Here is a 23,533-nt window from a genome sequence, read left to right as displayed (position 1 = left end):
TTGCAAGTTTTGTTCTTCCCAGAAGATTCATGTGCTTGGGAAAACTACAATAAGTCCTTTCAAATGTTTTAATTAGATGCTTATGTTCTTGTATTTGACCAGTGGAAAGGAAAAGTCAGAAATTTTAGAGTAGCTAAATGCTGTTATTCTGATATAATCTCTGCATGGTTAAGTAATTTTCCTTGTGTGAATACAAAATACCTAAACCTAAACCCTGCCCTACCTAAAACTCCCTGGCATTTGGATCCCAGAAGTTTATGTCTGAATTTATTTGAAGTAAAAATAGATGTTCAAAGGTAGAAAGATTAAATACATGGAAACCTGATTTCCAGCCTAGCCTAAATTTGAATCTTTTATACCTTAGAATTTATTTTATGATTGAAGACTAGGAAAATAGTATTATTTTCACCTTACTGATGATTTAGATGGACTGTAATGAAGATGGTAATGCTTTCAGGCCTGTAGAGTAGTTTTTATTCTGCTGGTGGCTTTAAGAAAATTAACTATTAAATGTGGGAAAGGTACTGTACCAAGATAGTAAGAGAAAAACAGGGAAGCATTTTGATCTGATAGTGTTGTATCAGATACTAGGAACCAGGAGGCCTAATTCATTAAAACAGAAGAAGAAACAAACAGCCACCTACTCCTGTATATTGTTTTGATTTGTATTTATACAATCATAGATGGCTTAGCTTGGAAGGGACCTTAGAGATCGTCTACTCCAACCTCCCTGCCATGGACAGGGGACATGGACATGGCTGCTTAAGGCCTCATTCAATCTGGCCTTAAACACTCCCAGGGAGGAGGCATCTACAACCTCCCTGGGCAGCCTATTCCAGAGTCCCACCACCCTTGTACTGAAGAACTTCTTTCTAAGATCCAGTCTAAACCTACTCTCTCTCAGCTAAAAAACCATTCCCCCTTGTCCTATCACTAGATACCCTTATGAAAATTTCCTCTCCAGCCGTGCTGTAGGATCCATTCAGGTATTGGGAGGCAGCTATAAGGTCCCCCCAGAGCTTTTTCTTCTTCTTTAGACAGAACAACTACATCTCCCTCATCCTATCCTCATAGCAGAGGTGCTCCATCCCTTGGATCATGTTTGTGGCCCTCCTCTGGACTCCAGCAGCAATGTGTTCCTCTTATGATTAGGACATCAGAACTGGTCAAAGTCTTCAAGGTGGAGTCCAGAGCAGAGTAATGGGGAATATATATATTTATACTACTATTAAGAATAATTTTACTGAGCCTCAGGCTGGACACTTTTTCTCTTCTGTTGGTGTATTTTATACCATCTGTCTAGACTGTAAGATGTTTAAGTGAAAAGAGATACACAAGTGGCACATAGACCACTGCTAGCACTGTTAATTGCTTACTTTTCACAGCATCTGGCACTCATTACGTAACACATTTTCTTCTGCCTGTTAAAAGTAGATAATGTTTATTTACCTAGCTGGCACAAGGGTTTTGAAGAGTTTTATGGAAGCCAAAAGAATAAATGAGTTCTGAAGGGGAATTGGTACTTTCCAGAAACAACAGTCCAGATACAGCCTCTAACTCTTCATTTTTAAACCATGTGTTGCCTCTCACTGGGAAAGTTTTCTGATGCTCTCTCCCTGAACATCTGCTCAGGGCCACTTTCAGAGCCAGAATCCAGGTTTGGACAGAAGTCCCCTGATGCAAATGGCCAGCCTGATGTTCTTAAAATTTGTGTGCTGTTGTGGGACACATTAAGTTTCATGCTTGTGATTTTACTGTAGTATTGGGGCCACCTCGGCTGGCAAAATGGCAGCTGTCATAATGGAATAAGAAAAGCTTTCTGTCTTCTGTTGCCTGTGTGTTCTGCTTAGCTGCAAAGATGTAAAAGAGCCCTTGGAGTATAGGAATTGAAAAAGTCTCAGCTGGAAATGGTCAACAGTGCTGCCTTCTACAGAGCAGAATAACAGGAAAGAATATGGGAGCAAAATGTTCACTGTGAAGGATGAGCATATACAGAGTTAAGCTTCAACTGGGTCATAAGAATTTATTCTGTTTTCTCTTTCTCTTTCTTTCTTCTAGCTTTGAATTAATTCCACTAAAAATGAAACTTCTTCAGTTAGTCATCATAAATTAGTCATCCACCTATGTTTGAGGTATTGGCCCCAAGTGAACTAGCCTACTACAGTAAAGTACAATTCAGATCCTGCGTAGTCTTTCTTTGTGAACAGGGCAAATGAGCTTGGATGCAGTCTCTGTTTCTTTGTGCTTGGATTCCAGCTGCTGTAACTAGTTATGGAGAGCTCATATGTTGCTGTCCTCTGTAAGGACCATACTGTGGAAAGCAATCCTGCTGGTGCTGTTCCTTACATCTATCTGACTGCATGAAACATCCAGATCCTATCTAGCTGTATTTATCTGCATGAAGCTGCAGAAGTGATAAAGTCATCCCACGGTGTTTTAGCATATGTTGAAAAATGAAATACTGTCAGACTCCTACAGTACTAGAAATAAACTTGAAATAGCCTTACATTTTTGCTCCTTCACACTTTTTCTGTAGGGATCATTCAAGGATTCAGATGCAGTGGGGCACAGAAATAGAGAATGAATCTCTCACTTGTCGAACTAAAAATTAACCTTCTGAACTTAGTTTTAGATAATCTTTAGTTTAATGCTTACTTTCTTGAGTTAGTGTTTGAGCTTCTTACTGTTCTGTGCAGAATGCATAATTCAGTAAGTGATACTCAAGTTTATGTTTTGAAAAGAGAAATGTCTAGAAATTTTGCATGAATGAGATCTTGCCATTTTAAAAGCTTGATTTCTACCAGCCTTGATGATGGTCTCAAAGTAACCTGATTGTTATTCCATCATACCTATTTGGTATGTCCAACAATGAAATTTGGCACTCTGATCAGAAGTATAAACCTCAGAGCCAGTTGCAAGAAGTGGGAGTTTACCATTAATTTTAAGGTGACTAAATTTCACTGCTATGTGTACAGCTAACACAGCTTTAGACATGAGAGAAATACTAAATATCACTGCTTTGCCATAAAAAATTATGGAGCCATACATCCTGGTTTGAGGATGGTGGGTGCTGCCCTGCTTGAATTTTGTAGTTTATCTTCTGTGTGCATTTGTTTCATGACAATCTTTTCCAAAGACTGGTTTGTTACCTCATGATTTTACAGGGATTAGAGAGTAAAGTGAGGAAGACTAAAGTGCTAATTTCCTTTATCCTACCATTCTTTAAGGAGCCACCATAAAGTAGGGTAAACCCTGTTAAAACAGCTTCAACTCTAATATTGACTGCAGAGCTGTAGAATGAGATTCTACTTTTCTACTGAGTTGAAAGAAGAAAAAAAAACCCTAAAAATTATAAATAATGGCCTTACTTTCACAGATAAGCATTTTAAAGTTGGCAGATGCACATTTCTAGAACAAAAGTCTTAATGCTGCCAGTGGAACTATTTTGTTAGTTTTCTAAACTGCCTTTTAAGTACTGTTTATATATACACAACACACACACCCCCCAACAAAAATAATCCCTAAAACACAGTCTAGAGGCAGGCATATGAGGAATATTGTGGACTTTTTCATGTATGCAATGATTATCTGAAACCATTCTTGGCTATGTTCAGTGGCTGTTTTTTTGGGCTGCAGCTGTCTTGCTGAATATTCATTACGAAATGCTTGTATTTAAAAATAAAGCCATTAGATTTGTTTTCAACACACAAAGATGTCTTTTGCTCTGTGCCAGTGAGCGGTCAAGGTGACTGCATCTCTGAGTCCTAGATCTCCTTGCAAAATCTTACTGGTTTAGAACTCTTTTTCTTAGCATATTCAACAATATTTAGATAATTTCAAGTATTCTTAGGAATGGATCCTGAAAATATAATGGAAAGTTATTTAGCTATTTCCTCCTAAGTAACAGGAGGCATTCTCTTCAACTAAATCAAAATATAGGAAGGAGCATATTTCTCCCTTTATTATTTTTTTTCCAAGCAGGAAGAAAAGTTAATTCACTTTTCTGTTCCTAGTTTAGTTGAGGAACAGTATCTGACCTGTAATTCAGCAAGAGCACTTTTCCAGTTTGCTTTGACTCCTATTAGTGTCCTGAATATTTAGGATCCAGACTTGTTATTTCAGAAATCAGTGCTTCTTGGTGCCTATACCAGGAACAGGATATCCCCTTGGAAATTGTTGCACTCTATATTGGTGAAATAAACCCACCTGCAACACTGGAGTATGAGGCACATAGGACTAGGCAAGCCAAGGTTAGAATAGCAACAAAACTAATGACAAGTGGAGACGTTCAACAGATCATCAGATTTCATGAAGAAGTTAAATATGAGGTACAGTTCCTCCTCTTTCAGTTCTGCTTTCTTCTTCAGTCCTTGTATCCTCTGAATTTGTGTGTTTCAACAGTACTCAACAAAACTACCAGTTTCAAAGAGCTAGGCTTTTGGGTTTTGACTTCTCAAAAAAGACAGTAGAAGTCTCATCTCAGGAAATTGTAGTACTTAGTTGACATTGACCTTTAAGATGACCACACAGAAACCTGCAAGTCCAAGTGACAGAAGTAGGACTTTTATGGCATAGTTCACCACAATGATGGATTCAGTTGCCTAAAGAAAGACACCTTGTGTTGTTTCAGGTGCTGTGAGTATTCTGCTTAACTGCCCTGATACTCCAGAAAGGATGGAATCTTCCACAAAAGCTGTACCATACCTCTCAGTGCCGTGTGGGTGTCTTAGTCTGTGGTATATCCCTAGGAGCCAATATATTGGCCACAAATTTTGCCCCTATTTTAGTATGATAACAATGACAAATACAAATAATAAACAACAGTACAAATAAAATATATACATATATTAATATGTCTATTTTAACATATATATATAGTATGTGAAATACAGAAATATATCTGTAGTTTTCAAAGACAAACACTGATTCTGCTTTGCAAAGTAGATAGCACTGACTGAAAGAGGGAGAATACCAAGTAGCAGTTAGTAAGATTAGTAGTCATCTTTGATCTGTAATTGCAACTGTGTGGTTAGTGCTTTCTGTCTGCCATGCCTCCTGCTGATACAGGTGATGTGCATTTAGGAGTTAAAGCATCATGTACATTGTTATTATTCTTACAAAAAGGGAAGGCAGACAATAACAAGAAACAAAAGCAAAGTTCTTTCAGCTTGCTTTTATCATAAAGGAAAAACCACACAAATGGAAAACAGCTTCCATAGATTTAGCTGGGTTTGAGTCACCTTAAATCTCTTAGGATATTTTAGCAAAAATTATATTTAAAAAGCTTCTATGAAGTAATGAACTCATGCTTCCTTCTGATGATATTTCACTTCTTTTTATTTTCTTGAATTATTTTTTCAGGGTATAGAATCAGTCATTCATCTGGGAATAGAAATGCTGTGAAGTGAGCTATGTAGATTGTTAAAAGGAAAGAAGACTGCATCATCTTTACAGAATGTTAATGGCCAGCCCCAGAAGTTATACACTAGACTAGTAATAGCAATAAAGGCATTCACACGTCTGGAAAGGTGGTGGCTGAGGGGGCATTATCCATTGCCTAAACTCATTGGTGAACTGTATGGTCCATAAGATTAGGCAGGCTGGGGAGGTGTTGTGGAGATCTCAGAAGAGAACAGATTAAAGCTGTTGTGTTCTCAAAGAACAGTGACAGAGGTTGCCATTGAAAGTTTTATCACAGTGCAGATAAAGGCTTTGGAATTCTGGAGTGATAAAAGGCTCCAGTACCCGGCCGTTGTTTTGAAAGTATGCAGACACTTTCATATCTCATTGTAAATGAAGCATTACAACTAAAAGCAAGAGTAAATGTCTAGTAGTTATATTCTATGTGTGCGTGTTCTACTTTTAACCCAGAGTTACACAAATTGTGTGCTTTTGGGTCATCAGATGTCAAGGGACAAAGCTGATGGGCATAAGGAAAGTGAGGATTTTCTGTGAGGTAGGGAAGATGCAAGTATGTTCACACAGAGCCCTCCCACTCCATCATGGTTGTGCCCTGTACTCATATTCTGTTTATTGGGAAAATGAAGAGCTGCATTATTCTGATATTATACTCCAGCAAATCTGGACCACTCTGAGGACTGCTTTGTCATTGAACCTACACATGTTAACTTCATGTTTTTATCTATATTGAACTGCTTGTGGAGATTATACAGAAAGTAGTACAAAGTACTTTTTATTTTAGTTGTTCTGACATTAAACTGATAGCTAAAGGGAAGTTGAACTGATTGGGGAAAAAACCCTCCTAGCTGTAAAAATCTTGAGGCTATCCTGAACCAAGTTCCAGCCAAGAGTCTGCCAGTGCTTGTTTTTCAAAAGCAGAGTAACAATACAGCTCACATTTTGTGAATTGCAATTTTCCAATTGTTTTCTTTTTTTGACATGTGCCCCTCAGTGAAAATATTCAGGAAATGATACAAAAGGAGGAGATCTGTAGACACTGAGTGCTATTCTGGTCCTTGACCTGATCCTCCTCAACTGTCTGGAGGAAACTGAAGCCACCTTCTCAAAAAGGCTAGTACTTGAGGTGAATTTGGTAGTTAAACTTAATTCTCATCAAAGTTAAATGAAGAAAAGTAGTTTCCTTGTACAGACTAGTGTGTAATAACGCCATCACTTCTCCATGTTGGGTGGGTTTTGTCATACCATTCATAGAACTTTCAGAACTTTCAGACAGTCCTGTTGAAGTCTCATGTTGATTGGAAAGAACGCTTCAAACAAGGTCATGGTATCACAGTATCACCAAGGTTGGAAGAGACCTCAAAGATCACTGAGTCCAACCTGTCACCACAGACCTCATGACTAGACCATGGCACCAAGTGCCACATCCAATCTCCTCTTGAACACCTCCAGGGACGGTGACTCCACCACCTCCCTGGGCAGCCCATTCCAATGACGAACGACTCTCTCCGTGAAGAACCTTCTCCTCACCTTGAGCCTAAACTTCCCCTGGCGCAGCTTGAGACTGTGTCTTCTTGTTCTGGTGCTGGGTGCTAGAGAGATGAGACAACCCCTTCCTGGCTACAACCACCTTTCATGTAGTTTTAGAGAGCAATGAGGTCACCCCTGAGCCTCCTCTTCTCCAGGCTAAACAATCCCAGTTCCCTCAGCCTCTCCTCATAGGGCTTGTGCTTGAGGCCTCTCCCCAGCCTTGTTGCCCTTCTCTGGACACATTCAAGTGTCTCAATGTCCTTTCTAAACTGAGAGGCCCAGAACTGGACACAGTACTCAAGGTGAAATACCCCACAGTGCTTACTCAATTGGGCATAATTTGAATATTCTTGTTCCTGTACTTTTGCTGCACAATGTATAGTTTGCAGAACACAGGAAAAAGGTCACCAGCTTTGTTTTGTTTGGGGGGTTAATTTGTTGTTTTGTAGGGTTTTTTTTTTAGGAGTCTTATAATTGGGATTTTTTGTAAACACCATTAATGTGCAAACATTGCACACACATTGTTCTTTGCTGTCTGCAGATTATTAAATTCAGAGGCAACACAAGATTAGGTTTGTAAGATATTAATCAAATAGGAAGTCTCCAAGTATTCTGGTTTAGTGTTTTGGCTGAAGTTCAAATCCTGAAGGGGGAAAAAAATTAACTTTTTTGAATAATACTGGTTCATTAAAACAATTTAAGAATTCTTAAGAAGGCTCCCATATGAGGTGCCAGACTGATTCTAAACCTCATTGAATATCATGTCTCACAGAATTATGCAAATGCCAGTCAACTTACAGTCAATGGTAGACTGAAAACTTGTGTCTGGAACTTTATGAAATATTATCACCAAGCATTTTTGGAGGGGAAAAAAACAATAATTCCAATCTTGACTTAACAAATCTTTGGAATAGGCTTGCAAACTATCAATGGGATTACTGTAAAACAACTTCTGTTCTTGGAATGTGAGAGCTCCCTTATGCTAAGCTCCCTGCAATCCCAAGGCAGCACTCCTGTACAGTCAGTGCAATATGTTGTCACAGGAGAGCTCCGGTCTGTTCTTATCTCTGCCACTGGCTTGTCTCTGTACTTGAGATATTTTCCCACTTTTAACTCATCATGCATTATAGATATTTCCTTTCTCAGACTCTCTTTATTTTCTTCCATTTTCTCCTTTCCTGCACACTCTTTTTATTCACTTTTTGTGTAGCGAAATGTTTACTGTTTCCTCTGTAAAACCATGGTTCTCTCTCCAGTGTTTTCTTCTAAATTACTAGATTTACTAAGTGTCTAAGTCTTTTACTGTCTTCCCTCTCTTTTACTGTTTCAAAATTTCTTCATCTTCATTCTTCATCTTTTTTTAAAAATAAAAAATAAACAAGCCTTTGAATTACATTTTGATAATCCCTTTATGAAGTTGATATCCTCCATTTTGTTGTTGTTGTATAGGCTCTGAGCTACATACTGTTACTAATGAGAGGCTGGATTCAGAAGGCACGGCCAGCTCTGGAGTTCAGAGCAGACTTGTAGGAAACTGGGAAGTAGTTTCCCATTGTGTAGTTGTGATGTGAAAATCCCAATTCCCTTCTCTTTTGCTTTATGTGCCTTCTACCTGGTAACTCTCAGGAGTAAAGAACATCTATGATGAGGTAGGGAATGAGCACAGGGGAGGCTGCAGTGATGGGAATGAAGATTGCTGCATAAATGCAAGCAGTAAAGGGTACGTGGCTTTTTATAAGACATGCTGTTACGATGAGATATGTAGACATTCAGTGAAATACCTGTATATCTTTGTAGGATATATTGCCTTCTGCATAGAGCCAAACATGATTTGGAGGCTGAGTGATACCAGACATGCAAACATCCTTGACTTCAGTGCTCAGACACTTCAACTCAATCAAAATGGATGGGCATTAGAGGCTATGTTAAGGAGAGCTGGTGACTGTATGGCTGTGATACAGTAATGAATTTTGCTTACTCTTAATGGTGAAAGGTACCTGTATAAACTAATGAAGGCATTCAGTCATCAGATTTTTTTCCCCTAAATAAATTAATTTTCTCCAAGGTAGTTTTTCTATGTTATATGAAGGATTTTAACAGTTCATGAACTTCTAAAACCTGTTGAGCTTTAGTCTTCTAAATTTTGATTTTCATTTTTTTTCTAGAGAGATAAAAAAATGCCTTTTGTGCAGTCTTTAGGAAGAAACCAGAATATGAATTCTGGTGCTGCTCTGCCTGCATCATATTTGTCACGTTTCAGAATGATCTCTTAATTTTCTTGGGTTTTCTACCCAAATTGCTTTAGTAATTTTTCATAACTATTGCTCTGATATGTGTCATTATGATGGCTGCCTCTCAACAGCTAGCCTGGGGAAAAAAACATCTCACTGGTATCACAGGATAGGCAGAGCTACTTCATGAAGACAACAGCAAATGCATTCTAGGACAGCTGGCTCTAATGCCAACCTCAGATTTGTCAGGGTGAGTCAGGAGTAATTAGAGCACAATTACTGGTCAAAATCAGGACCATTCACTCTCAGTTCCAGATTTTCCTTGAAATCAGGGTAATTTTACAAAAGTAAGTAGAAGCTGATCATTTTACTCTGTAATGAATTTAAGCTATCATGTGGGAAGAGTTTTGAAGCAGTACAAGATAGATTTAATTCTTTACCAGCATAATGAAGTACCGTCCTAAGTCTGCTCCTTGTTGCCATGATGCCCACATATGCAGCTATGAATGCTACAAGCCCAATGAGACTTGAACAAAGCCACAATATGCTGCATGTTGATTATATGTCAAGAGATAATTTGTATTGATGGGAACAACTGACTTCTTGGTAGCTTAAAACAAAAATTCTGCTATGTAGTATTTTGTAAGATTCTTTTCCTTCTTTTCCTTCTTTTCCTTCTTTTCTTTCTTTTCTTTTCTTCTTTTCCTTCTTTTCCTTCTTTTCCTTCTTTTCCTTCTTTTCCTTCTTTTCCTTCTTTTCCTTCTTTTCCTTCTTTTCCTTCTTTTCCTTCTTTCTTTTTCCCTGTGAAAAGGGAAGTTTTAGGCATCCTCACTAAGTACTGTTAACTTTGATGTGCTACCAGCATCCTTACATGACCTACTTCTCATAACTCTGTCCCATACTACAGAACGCTGCAGCTTCATTCACAATTGGGAGTCCCTGTGTAAATGATATGGATAAATTTCAGTGCCACAGTCCATTGAATTTTACCTAATATTATTCTTTTTCCTTCAAGAACTTTCAGAGGCTCTGACTTTCCACATTGACTTTCATTATTTTTCTCCAATCCATGAATAATTAATGCAGATTACTCTGGACTGTTTAAATTCCAAGTGCATCCAATAGGGCCTCTTTCAGGAGAGGAACCCAGGTGATTTCAGCATTCCAAATAAACATTATCACTTGATTCAAAATTGCATGATAAAGGTATGAAGCTGGCTTTTTCCAATCACACTTGCAATAATGGCAATACAGGCAATTTAAAGTGTTTCCAGAATCTGGCTGGCCTCACAGAAACAGACAGATTTAAAGTACTGCTTGGGTCCTATCTCCCTATTTGGAGCTCATCTGTTAAGCATAGCTCCCAAACCCATGTGTGCTCTTGCCTAGATTAGAATTACTTCCCTGCAATAAATGACTGTGAACTATCCCCTTGCTCTTCAGACTCCACTGAGCTATATGATTCTTTTTTATCTTCCAAAGTTGTTTTTGCCAAGACCACATGACAATTTATGCAGCTCAAATTAGCTGTGAAATAGAGATGGAACAAAAAAAAAAGGCTGATTTTTCTCAGAAGAATGAAGAAGGGGAAAAAAGAAGGGATTGTAAGTGACAGATACTGGTAATACTGCAGCTGTTGGTACAGGCATCATTGGGTAGAAGTTGTGGTACAGTTTCTGTGTGGTTTTATTCAGAAAAAGCAAATCATTCCAGAGAGGTCCTCTGCAAAAAATTAGTTTTGCCTTTGAATTTGCCTGAAGGCAGCATTGGAAGAGGTGCATTTGTCCCTACTGAGTAATTACTGCCATTTAGAGGCAGTATAACTGGATGAGAATTGCTGTGCATTCTGGTTATGTTTTTTTTAAGCACCAAGGAGATAGTCATTAAGAATCTCTGATGAATAAAGAAAAAATTGATGCTTGTTAGAGGGAAATGATAAATGTATCTATTTTCCTTCCTTTGATAGTGCAAATAATGGGAGTTTCCCCAAAACACAAGGCACAACTTTAAAGGACTGTTTAAAAAAAACACACCTGAAAACCTGCCACTGAATGTGGCTTTTGGAGACTGATTAGCTTCAGAAGATGGGACATGAACTTCTTTACTGTGTAAGTGTTTTGGAAAAATCATGCCTGGAGGAATTACCTTCCAAAGCACATAACCCCCAGACATAGATCCTATTTCCTTCAGCTAATGGTTCATTACTTCTTTGACCCAGCTTGTCTTAACCCTGACTGTGGAAGAAGGGTAGAATTATGTTATAATGAGGACTGAGAATTCACTCCTGTTCTGCAGTTTTGTAAAGCAAGTGTACAGGAGTAGTCTGACAGCTACTGATGAGCAAAACGAGCTTGACAGATATAATGATGGCAGTAGTTCCTTTACAGAATAAATATGACAGAGGCTGCTGAACTGCTGTGCTGGCTGGGTTATGTGCAATAATATTGAGGAAGATTTTGTGAGTAACATTGTACTTTGCTGGATGGAAGTCTCAGTGTTACCTTTTTTACTATCTTCTGGCTATGAAAAATACTAGAAGGCTTTTCCACCCACAGATTTTGTGGGGAAGGATGTCGTACAAGCAGCAGCAGGTAAAAATATCAGGCTCCCTGTTGTGTTTAAACAGCAAAGTGGAATTATTTGTTTAGGGTCAATAATGCTCAGCCTTCAAATCCTCTGCTGAGTGCAGAAAAGGTTTTGCTTAGTCATAGTTGTGATTTCAGTGAGTGTTGGCTGATTTCAGTTTACTGCCCTCTAAGGAAGTGAATTTTAGCAAGTGTTGACCAGAAGAAGATACTGAATTGCCGTTATTGAAGGCCTGATCTGGAGCTTTAAGACATTTTGTATACAGCTTGTAAGCACTTCAGTTAACAATTTCTAGCTTTGAAGGAATAGATCACATATTTTATATTGCAGAAATGCTAATTTTGTCCAAATATGGGCTACCAGCATGGCAAAGATCATCTGTCTGGAGCTGTGTTATCTGAGCACAATCACATCTCACCCCTCCTGCCACAGATGTGTGGGTAAAAGATTTTGGTCTTTATCCTAAGAAGTAGTAATTTTTAGTGTTAGTTTTAAAATGATCTTCTATTTGTTCTCCAACAACAGGTTTGTCTGTAACTTTTATTTAAATGGAGAGGATGCTGGCGTGTGATGTAACTAAGAATTGGTGGAGCTGCTTGTTTTCCACATTATATCTATGCTCCACATTTGGCATGTGAGCTAGTGGTGGTCTCTGCTAAAGAAACAAAGGTGGAAAATATAGCATTGAGAGAATTAGATTAGAGGAGACAATGCAAGGTCTTTTAACAATTACTGTGAGAAAATGACAGAAGATGCACCAAGACACGTTGCCTGTATCAGCCAGGTTCTTTCTGAGCCCTGGGCAAATGCAAATGATGCTCTGGAGCCTTCCCAGTGATGGCATTTCCTTGTCTCTTCACCTTATGAACTATTATTATTGCTCACATCTTCATTTATTCTTAGTAGTGACCTTTCCTCAGTGCTTCCCAGAAGAAAAGCCCTACATCATTGCAATCATGGCAGTAGTAATCAGATAAGTTAATAGTATTTTCACCACAAAGCAATTTCTTCCTGAAGTGATGGACAGGCTCAGGACTAATTACATGCAAAGAAAAGAAGTAAGCTTTTTCCCCCACCCCCTTTTTTTTGTTCTAAATGCAGAAAGGACGAAATACAGTCCTTACATAGTGAGTAACACAGTATCATACAGCATTTTTGGTACTGTTTCTCCTATTCAGTGCATCAATCTAGGCATGCTGAAGGGGGAGTGATGTAAAGGTAATTGAGACGCTAATATGTACTATCACTGAGGCTTCAGGCGCAAATCTTGGCTATAAGTTTAATCCTGACATTTTTTGGTTTTGCCTGCAAAGTACTCCATGGTGAATTATTCTGGCTAGGGTCATATTTCAATACACAAAATCAGTGCATATGAAAGATGATTGAAAGAAGGAATAATTCTCAGATGAGGAAGAGTTAACACCATATGGTAACAAGGGAGATCTTTCCTTACTTTACTTTGGAAACTTTACATGTAAGAGATTGCTCAGTCCCTCAGTTAACCACTGCAGGGAGTTCTTTTGTCATCTTTATGACTGTTAATTTGGGTTACAGAAAGGCCTGGATTTCTCACCAGGGATGAGTGCTGCATTGCACTAGGCTTTGTAGATGCACACACACAAAATAAAATGCAACTACTCTCAAGAGTTTACAGTATTACAAAAACATCAGGCAACATGACATTCACAAACCAGACAATGTAGAGTAAAGAAGATCAAAGCTCAGTGCTTATCATGCTGTCATGGATTTTTTTCACTTACTTTCTTGGGAGAAAGTAGTATTGTGTGCTGTAGTAGTGTGTGTTCCCTTAACGTCTTCTTACCACATTGATTTACTCTTCTTTTGTAGTTAACTATAGATCCAAGCAGTTGTTGATAAAACACAGATTCTTATGTCTCAATAAAATGCCTTTCTCAGTGAAGAATATTCTGGGTATCCAGAGAAGAAAGGGAAAACATGGCTGGACCCATTCCACTCTTGAAAGACTCTGAAAAGAGGGAGCAAGATGGAGCAAATTCTGCCCCTCTTTTACCCCTTTTCTCTTTACCTCTTTCCTACTCACTGCACCAAAAGGAGGTAAATGAGGAATGGTTGAGTGTGCCACAAGGGAAGTGGAGGACATGTGCAGAAAAGGGTGAAACTGGAGATCTAGAAATTGCCAGCAATCAATAATGATATAAAGGTGACAGACATGCTGTTTGCCTGCATGAGTGAAAGGAGAGAGTGCAGGTAGGAAGGGTAGTTCTTGACTACAGCAGTGTGTGTGCTTTGGAGGGACAGAACCGAGCAACTGCATTCAGGTGGTGGAATAATGCTTGGAGTGTAGAAGAGAATGGGTGGGAGGTGACTCTGATCTCAGCTCCCAGGTGCTTCAAAATCAGCAGGGGCTGGGTGAACCAGTCACTCTTAGTGTGTCACTCCACTAGAAACATCCTGATTGAAACTTTTACTCTGATACCTTTTGGCTCTACAACACATCTACTGCAGGATGAGAAATCAACTACAAAACTGCCTCTTCCCTCACCGGACACCTTCTACAGCCCTTCACTGGACAAGGGTATTTCAGGCTTCTGGTTTTAACTCTTCTGTGCTCTCTGAGGAAAACAAGGCAAAGCTGTTTAACCAGGGATTTTTCCTAACCATAGAAACTTTTCTTTTGAAAGATAAAATTACAGATTTCTGAAGACAGGAATATTGAAATATACTTTTCATGTAGCTAGCTTATATTAGCACTTGATTTTTTTTTCCCCTGCAAGCATCTATACATATGTATATATTAGAAAATATATATATATATAGTCAAAATTATCATTACCATACCTTTAATTAGAGCTTTTCTTGTGGCTGTACTCTGTGCTGATGTGCTGTGGTCACTGCCTGTCATCATTTTTGTCTCATGTTCTTTGTGAATCGATGTTTAGTGAAGCCATCCTTCTGCTTTGCTGGGTCAGTATCAAGGCTCCAATCAGATCTCTTCAGAGAGTTTTCAGACATTGTTTCAGATCAGACAGTAGACTTGACTGGAGCAAAACCATATTCATCTTAAAACTGTGCCATGAGCCACAGTTTGTGGATTGTGTAGGCACACACTTTTTTACAGCACTCTGCTTATAGAAGCATTCCTGGTCTGTAGCTTCCTGTATCTTTCAAAAACTACCAGATGTATCTCCCCAGATTAGTGCTGTATAGGCAACTGGAGGAGACAACACTTCTGTTGCAGTGTGTATTGTAGACCTTTCTGCTTCATGTTGTGTATGTGATCTTTTCAGACAGGTGTAGGATAGATGTAGAGGACTCTGCTGGTGCTCCACTATGTCTCTAATTCATATAGATGTGCTTACCTAGCTCAGGCCTAGCACTGAGCTAATAAATTCTGCTGAGAGACACAGCATTCTAGTTCAGACTTAATGATGTGCTAATACAGTTACCTGCTGGAAGGCTATGGAGGCATTCATAAGTCACTTTATCCCCCTGAATTTTTCTTTTAGCAAGGTTATGACTTGGGTAATTCATGGACAGAGAGTCTTGAGCCTTTCTGAGGTTTTTTTAAGAGCAGCCTACTTAATCAGTTTGATTCTCTGATGACTAGAAATGCATGTACTCTGCTTCCATGGAGATAGGCATGGCTGGAGAGAAGAGGATTTGCTCCTGTGTTTAGATGTGGTGATGTTCCTAGCTGGTTTTTTATCCATAGTGTGAAACTGTTTGACATTAATTTCTGTACCTCCCCGTGCCCATTTATAAACTTAAGGTACTTCCTAGTGAAGTTAAAAGGTTTAATTGTGAAAAATGTGTTCTCCAGGACAGTTTGTGTTCAGTATACCGCCTTGCTCCTTGGATTTTAGCCAGTCTGATCTCTTTATCTCTGTCAGAAAACAAAATAATGAAACTACTGGTTGGGTTAACACAGAGTGCATGCCCTTAACAGCAGCATGATATTTCATGCTGCTTCTGTACTTGGTCCTTGTCCTAATTCCTCAGCATGAAGTGACTCTAGAGCAGAGTTATATCCTGCCCACTTCTCTGCTGCTCTCTTAAACATCTGTAGGATTTTTCTTCAAAGATAAAAATAACTAGTGTTTCCTTATCTGGTTAGGTAAAGCAACACAGCAACAGGGAACAGACTACAGAGAAAGTAAAGATACATACAAGTGCATGAACTAGGACTGCCTAGCTGGATGTAGTCTCTAGGGTGAGGTATGAGACTGGCATAGCAGGGCCCCATAAAAGCAGCATACTTTGGAAGATACTTCCTGATTTAAATGAAAAAAAGCCCTGGGATGTTTTTCACAGACTTGTAGCTGATTTGTCAGCTGTGTGAGGAGATATCACAGTATTTTTTTTAAGCCTTTCTTCAGAGAGTTGGTGCTCCTGAGGATCTAGGCATGCCTACTAAATCAAGGCCTTATCTGAGCAATTTTTACTCAGTTCCTAGGCTTGTGTCATCACAGTAGAAATATCTTTAGGAAACTCTTGATTTCCTGCTGTGTATTTTCCTAGTGTACTGCAGCATTATTGTGCTATGGTATAATAACATACTCAAAATCAAGAGAACATTAAAGTTCTTCAAATTATGATATGAGAGAGACATGAACAGAGAAAGCTGAACCAGACATGTTTCTGTGTTCTTAATTTACATACTGCTCAATTTGGACTTCTAAGGCTAAACAAATGTCTGACTCTTGATGAGCATTTTACAGCCTAGGAGGTCTCCAGTCTCTACTAGTTATCCACAATTTGAAACCTGTATTAATGTTTACTGCTATACTGTTACTTAATTTTTTTCTGTTGTGTTTTTAGGCTGCCTGTTTGAGGATGACCTTTGCAAATCATCTGAAGTCTGTGTAAATGGTAAGTCTCCGGTGTTTAGTTTGCCGACTGCTTTGTCCTCTGCTGTGTTAATTCTGTGTGGTTGATTCAGTAATCTATATATGAATGACAAGGAGAGGAAAGGAAAAGTATCACATATGACTATTCTGGTCATCAGTTAGGGGAAATTTAATAATGAAAAATAGATAAATATTCTCTCAAGCTTGAACAACATCTTCTCCTTTTAGGAGAAATGGATTGTAATTAAATACACTGAAATATGGTAACATTTAATTTGTCTTAATACAGAGTGAAAATAACTGTTTTGCTATCTTCAGGTTGTTTATCTTTTTAGAGGGTGATGCTGAGTAATTATTAATCTCCTTTTCTTCAAAAGGTTGCTATTTATTATAATGAGGAAGGTCTCAAAGGAAGACTGCCATTATTCTTGATTGTGTTGCTTCCTTTTTCTGTGATTTCTTTTTCACTTGAGTGATACAGAAGCAGCTTTCTTCTGCTCTCCTTTACATTTTTTTTATTTCTTTGAAAATTTTTTTGCATTACTGAAATGTCTGAATGAGCCTAATGGAATAGTAGGGAAGATGATTTGTTTTTTTCCCCCGATGGCAGTTAAAGACTGCTAATGTGCTACGTAAATTATTTAGATCCTAACGAAGGATGGGCCGTGTTTAGAAAGAGGTCTTTTGAAGCAATTATTTTGTAAACTACATAGATCTGTAACTAGGGATTTTTTTTGCTTGTTTTTTTAATTAGGTATGATATAGGAAATGTCTCTTCATGTTCCATCAGACAGAAATCAATAATATGGTTCGGTTGTGCCTGGAGATGGTCAAGAGGGGATTGGACATGGCACTTGGTGCCATGGTTTAGTAGTCATGAGGTCTTGGGTGACAGGTTGGACTTGATGATCCTTGAGGTCTTTTCCAGCCTTATTGGTTCTATGATTCTATGAGTCTAAACTTTATTAATATCCTGACTTGACAAACATTTAAGATTAAATGAGATTACATTTCCAGTATTGTTGAATGACGGACAAATGCATTCAGGAGAGGGAATATAACACAGCAATGTAGCTGAGGAGTTGGGAGGAATTCAGTGGGTTACAAACTATGCATCTTAAAAAAACTCTTACATAAGAATTGCCTCTTAAAGTGCCATTTAAAATTGTTCCAGTAATATGCAAAAATTCTTCACTGACAATCTCCATGAATGACTTCAGAAAGGGTAGTGGCAATGTTCTACAGTGGTGCATTTTGTGAACTACCAGTGATATTCAGTGCCTTCAGTCTTCCCTAACCCAAGTGTATGTAATTGGGTTTTTTGATAGATTGCACAGTGTATAGTGGAAAACTTGTGCAAGATATGACAGTAAAGAAGTGTATGTACTGCAACTGATAGCAAAAAGTCTTCAGTGGAGATGAACCTTTAAAGGCTACTTCATAGCTTCTTGCTCTGTTTTCTTAATTGGTTTCTAAAAACTCAATGTGGCTTTCATTAAGCATGCAAAAGTAAATGATGGAAATGGTATATTTGAAATTAGCATGGACCTTCTCTATAGATATTCTTGTGTTTTGACATAACTGTAACTAAAAGGTCAGTAATGAATACATTAATTGATCAATTATATTTCCTAACAGCTGATCTTAAGTGAAAAAAAAAAAGTAGCTGCAGGAATTCTGTCAGTGTGTTTGTGGTCATTGCAAAGTACTTTTTTCCCCCTCCTTTTTCCTTAGCTGGGGAAATGTTGCTCTTGATGCAAGTAAAAATACACTATTTTTGAGAAAATTAACAATCTTTGCAATTCCTAAAATATCTTCAGATTTTCCCTTTTATATGGACCAGAAAATAAGAGCTCTGCTTGCTTCTGAGGCTGTCCTTCCCATTTTTTCCTGTCCAAAGTGCTTCTGGTTCTTCAGAAATCCTGAGTGCTATGCTGAATGGAAAGCTCAGAATCTTAAGGCTGTGGAGGTTGTTATGTTCAGGAGCAGAGCTTTGTGTATTGCAAGGTCATGCAAAGGTTTGCCTCCTTCATTGTCACACAGCTGCCTGTTTCTGAAGTGTGGTGTGAATGGAGGAAAGAAATAGCAGCTACTTTTGAGGAGCATTTAGGAAGCATCTGTGATCTGCAGATCTGACTGCAGGAAGGCTGAGAATTTTGATCTTTTATCTCAGCCTTCAGCAAAGGTAACTGAACTGACTGCATTTCCAAAAATGAAACTGGGTTTGCCTATTGCAGACATAAGGCTTCACAATATTTGCTCACATCATGGCACCGGCTGGAGACTTCAAGCTCTTGTCATGCATCAGGCTAACCAAAACACCACTGACCGAGCTGTTCCATACCTTTAAAAAACCAGCACTATTCTTTCCTTCTCTCTTATTTTGAAGAAAAGATTGTGACTGAAAGAGTTTGATCAATGTTCATTTGTATGTTTAAAAAGGGGGCACTTAAAAGAAGCTGATTGTTAAAAGCAGTGTAATCCAGTTGTGTGATCTGATATAAACAGCATTACTGTATCAGTTGCATTACTTACATCTGTTTTGGTCATGTGCCATTTTGCAGGGCAAAGAACCTGCTGTAATAATGATTGTTGACTTTTCTGCTGTTTCCCCTCATCATCTAAAGGTCTCTTGGCTTCAGTGATGGGTTCTCGCTTATGTTTGTTTAATAGCTCCAGCAGCATTCATGCAATATTAATTTATTTCCATAAACCTTTTATCAGTTTCCTGAGCTGCACTGACTCATCAAGTGGTTAAAAAGGAACATATTGTTTCATGTTTATTTTAATGGCATTAGGATAAACCAGGCAAAAGGAGTTAGTTTTCCAGGACTCTCTCTTTGCAAGCTAGAACTTGGTGGGGTAAAGTGGCTTAGGTGTTGGTTACTTCACTTCTGGAACATCATTACCTCTATTTTACAGTTGAAGGAACTGGTATTTTCACCCGTCTAAAAGGCCTGAAGCTTGAAAGCTTGCAGCTAAAATACTTCAGATGAAAGGTGGATATGCTTATGGGCTGCAGATCCAAAAATAAAATAATCTGACCTGCTATAAACTTGGAAATGTTTGCTTCCCTGTAAGTGCTGATAAGCTGCTACAGATGCTAAAGGAAGCACATAACATCTTAATTACACAAGGGGAAATTATGGGAGGGAAAAGAATGATGTAAGGAACAGGATTTGAAATGAGGCCATGTGTAGTGACACAGCTGTGGGTAAAGGGGGATATGGCATTCACACATTCACATATGTTTTTCTGTCTGGGTTAGAAGTTAAAGCAAATGAGGTTGCCCATATATCTATGTTTTCTTAACTGTTGTGCTTACAATGTGTTTCTATGAAAACGAAAGAGAAAGAAGTATCAAGAAGGAATTTTTAAATGACCTCAGAGACAGAGATCCTTCACTTTCCCTTGAACGCTCCTTGTATTTCTGTATTAAGCCTAGTACAGTTGGATAAGTGGGGATATGTCATGTTCTGTTTTGCATTTTAAGTGATAAGTAAAGCAGTTTATGTAAAGCATCAGCTCGCATAGCTTCCCTGTTGGAAGGTTTAAACAAACTGGCTTCTGAAAGCAGCAAAGCAAAGAGGAGTTGTTATCCTTTCTTATGAAATCATGCTATTGAATTCTGGCAGTGCCACTGGGAAAGACTCCATGTGGTACAGATAAAAGCATTCATTTAAAAATAAGCATCCCTTATTGTCCTCATTTCTGCCTTTATTAAACTGTTTGAACATTCAGAATGATGGCATTCTTTCCTTTAGGTTTTATCTTCAGATATTTTGCTTCAGAAAGAAGCTTTTTGCTGTGTTTCATCCATGCATGGATACCATGGTATCTTTGCTCTTTATCAGCAGAGCCTTTATAAATCAAGGCAGTTTTATTTATGAAAGATGCTGTGGCTGCAAGCCTCCTTCCCGCATGAAATCATAACAGGGTTCATACAGACAAGATCAGATTGTAGAAAACAGCTCTGTGAGGCCAACCAAAAAAAGTTAATTAAATGCAGTCGTTGGCGCAGTGTGCGTCATTAAGTCAAGCCTCGCTGACAGCCACAAAACTCCTCCTAGGAAGAGATGGTTTAATGTCTGCAGTGGTGTTTGAAGATGCTGTGCTTCTGAAAGGCTGTATAAACAGCCCTGCACAGCTGAATCAATATTGCTTTATGTATGCAAGCTGCACTTGTTAGGAGGGACTTAGGTTAGCATGGTGTGTCAAAGGCATCCAAGCATTGCTGTACAAAGTCATGAGCCTTTCCAAGTTTGAGTGTCTCCAGATAGCTCAGAATATTAATGTACTTTCTTCCTCAGCAACAGAGCTCCTGGAACATTTGGAATCTAAGTGATTGCATGTGTTGGTGATGAGCCATAAATGGTAAACATGTGCTACAGATGATAAGGGAGAGAAGTCAGGATCCCTGAAATGGTTTCTTGAACTTAATGTGTTACGCTCTGAGGTTTTCCAGATCATTGCCCAGTAGGATGGAATTACAGAGGGAGATGCACCTCAGCATTGTTTAGCTAACAGATGTCTGCAGCTCCATCTGCATTTGCAAGACACTGCTCTAAAGCTATCGAATTTTTGTCAGATGACTCTATAAATCTGTGCCTAAGCTTTCTGAAGCTTTCTAGTAAGCATCAGTGCTTGTTACACCTTAGGAGTAACGCTAACTGGGACCTCTATGAACTGTCACTTTATTGCATATACACAAAATTTCTGTGGTTTCCAAGGATATGGGGATTCTTTACAATTAATGAAGTCCTAATACTATGAGGTAAACCCAAGGTTGTAATTTCCAACCTGAATTCTGAGGTACATGGGAATACATTTGTTTGAGGGTAAAAAATGGCCCATTTATTTAAATATAAGAGTTTCCTTTCAGTGGTCCTCTCCTACCAGTTCAAAGAGATTGCGGGAATATTGTCAAACCCAAAACTTCAAACAATATGCTTTGAATAACTTTGTCAGGTGAATGTCAATCTAGATTGATACCCAAGGAGTAAACTTTAAGATCTATTGTATAATGATATTCTGAAAACCCACATCTTCAAAAGTATTTACACATCTCATTCAACTGAGGAGGAGTTAACAGCTAAATATTCCCGAGAATCTGTGGTTGCAAGGATGGCACCTTATTTATTATGGATATTTTACATTTCTTAAAGAGTTCATATATATATAAATAAATGAGTGTTTATATATATATATATATATAGATATAGATATAGATATATATATAGATATATAATATATATATAAAAAATTATGTGAAAATAAACACCAAGATTAAAATTTCCTTAGTTTTCTCCCCACACTACTTCTCTGTTCAATTATGTGACATTTGGTTAATAGGAGCAATTAATATGGAGTTCATTTGGGATGAAGATTCTCTTTTCCCATTAGTCTACATTTTCCCTCCTGTTAGCTCTTTTTGCCTTGTCTTACAAGGCTTTAAAGACACCTGTATTAATAACGGTGCCAGAGCTCCTCAGGATTAGTGAGAAGAGATGTTGCAACATAACTTATTTTATGAATCACAAAAACCACAACAAAAGAGAGCAGGAGATGGTGACTGGAGGAAGTGGAGGGTTTCTTGGCTTTATTCTACCCCATCATGCTGCTGCCTAGCAAATGAATTGTTCAGTTTCTAAACCAGGGGGGTCTGGTTTGCTATTGAGTATAGAGTATTTGCTAACAGCACACACCCATCTGTCTTCTAGACTGTCTTGTGTTTGTCTCCATGTGATGTTAACATAACTATCTCTGTGACTGTGGGGTAGAAGTGTCTCACTACTGGGATTAAAACTGGAGTAATGATCAAAGGGGAAGATATAATCTTCTCATTAGTACCAGATGTGTAGCATGATAATGCAACTATGGTTATCCACCATTCCAGCTGTCACTAACTGCTTTATTATGAGCATTTTTCTGTGGAGAATCTCAAGCTGTAGCTTCTTTTGGGCACAAAACCATCACTCAGATTTCACTGCCAGCTCGCTGTGCAGCACCAAGTGAAAGGCAAGTATTTATATTCCTGTATCCTGTGCTATAGTAAATAAGTCTTGGAGCGCTGCTCGGTATTATTTCATGCGGACAGACTTCCTTATTCCTACAGCTCAGGCAAGAATGCTGCTGGGTTATACAGAAACTTTCATTTCTACCTTAGTGTTGTGACTTATGGGAGTGTGATTTCTTGCTTCAAATATGAGCAGTGTGGTGCACAGAATCATGGCAAGCACTGCATGTAAAATTGCTTAGCCAGTGTATGCCTGAGTGATTTGAGGGAGGCTGATGATTGATTCAAGAAATTTACTTAAAAGACTCTTATCTCCCCACCTGGAATTATAGAAGCCTAAAACTAGCACAGGTTTAGATCATTGGAGAGTAAATTTCACTATATAGTGTGTCCCTCTTTTACCCAAATGATTTATTTACAGCGATGTGTGCATGCATGTATTAGGATTTGGTTGTTTTTCTCTATTTGCTGATTTTTAGGAACTATTACTAGGCAGGATATGCACAGTTTATGGTCACTTTGAAAACACTAGCAGATTTTTTTTCCTTAAAATCTATTTAGGTATTTAAGATATAGTCTGTGTCATGCATCTTAGTGTGTGATGGACTCCTCCGTTAACTCTTTTGGGGCAAGGTATATAGCAACTGTTGGCACATTTCACAGTATCACAGTATAGCCAAGGTTGGAAGAGACCTCGAGGATCATCGAGTCCAACCTGTCACATTTGTTGGACATGTTCCCTATTTCATTATTTTGTTACACTCAAAAAAAAAAGGAGGGGAAAAAAAAAAGGTAAATGTAGCATGTGGGAGACCATGGAAAAGTACAGCCCATTTGACAAAAGGCATTAGGGAGACACAGTAAAATTTGTGACTGATGAATCATGAAACACAAGAGCCTGAAAAGGACAGTGTGGTCTCTAA

The 23,533-nt window shown here is 38.4% G+C and overlaps 1 protein-coding gene across 1 annotated transcript in view; it reads left to right on the top strand.

Annotated features, from left to right (window-relative positions):
- Positions 1 to 23,533, top strand: part of PTPRN2 (protein tyrosine phosphatase receptor type N2) — a 612,734-nt gene that overhangs the window by 45,315 nt on the left and 543,886 nt on the right. Inside the window, exon 2 of the mRNA XM_068146020.1 lies at positions 16,566 to 16,616. Within this exon, the coding sequence (XP_068002121.1) occupies positions 16,566 to 16,616 (51 nt within the window). The remainder of the gene's footprint in view (positions 1 to 16,565; positions 16,617 to 23,533) is intronic.

The sequence above is a fragment of the Melanerpes formicivorus genome, unplaced genomic scaffold (assembly GCF_026170545.1).
Source record: "Melanerpes formicivorus ecotype bairdi unplaced genomic scaffold, bMelFor1.0.p_v2 SCAF_13, whole genome shotgun sequence".
Lineage (NCBI taxonomy): Eukaryota > Metazoa > Chordata > Aves > Piciformes > Picidae > Melanerpes > Melanerpes formicivorus.
This window is presented reverse-complemented; position numbering and strand designations above follow the sequence as displayed.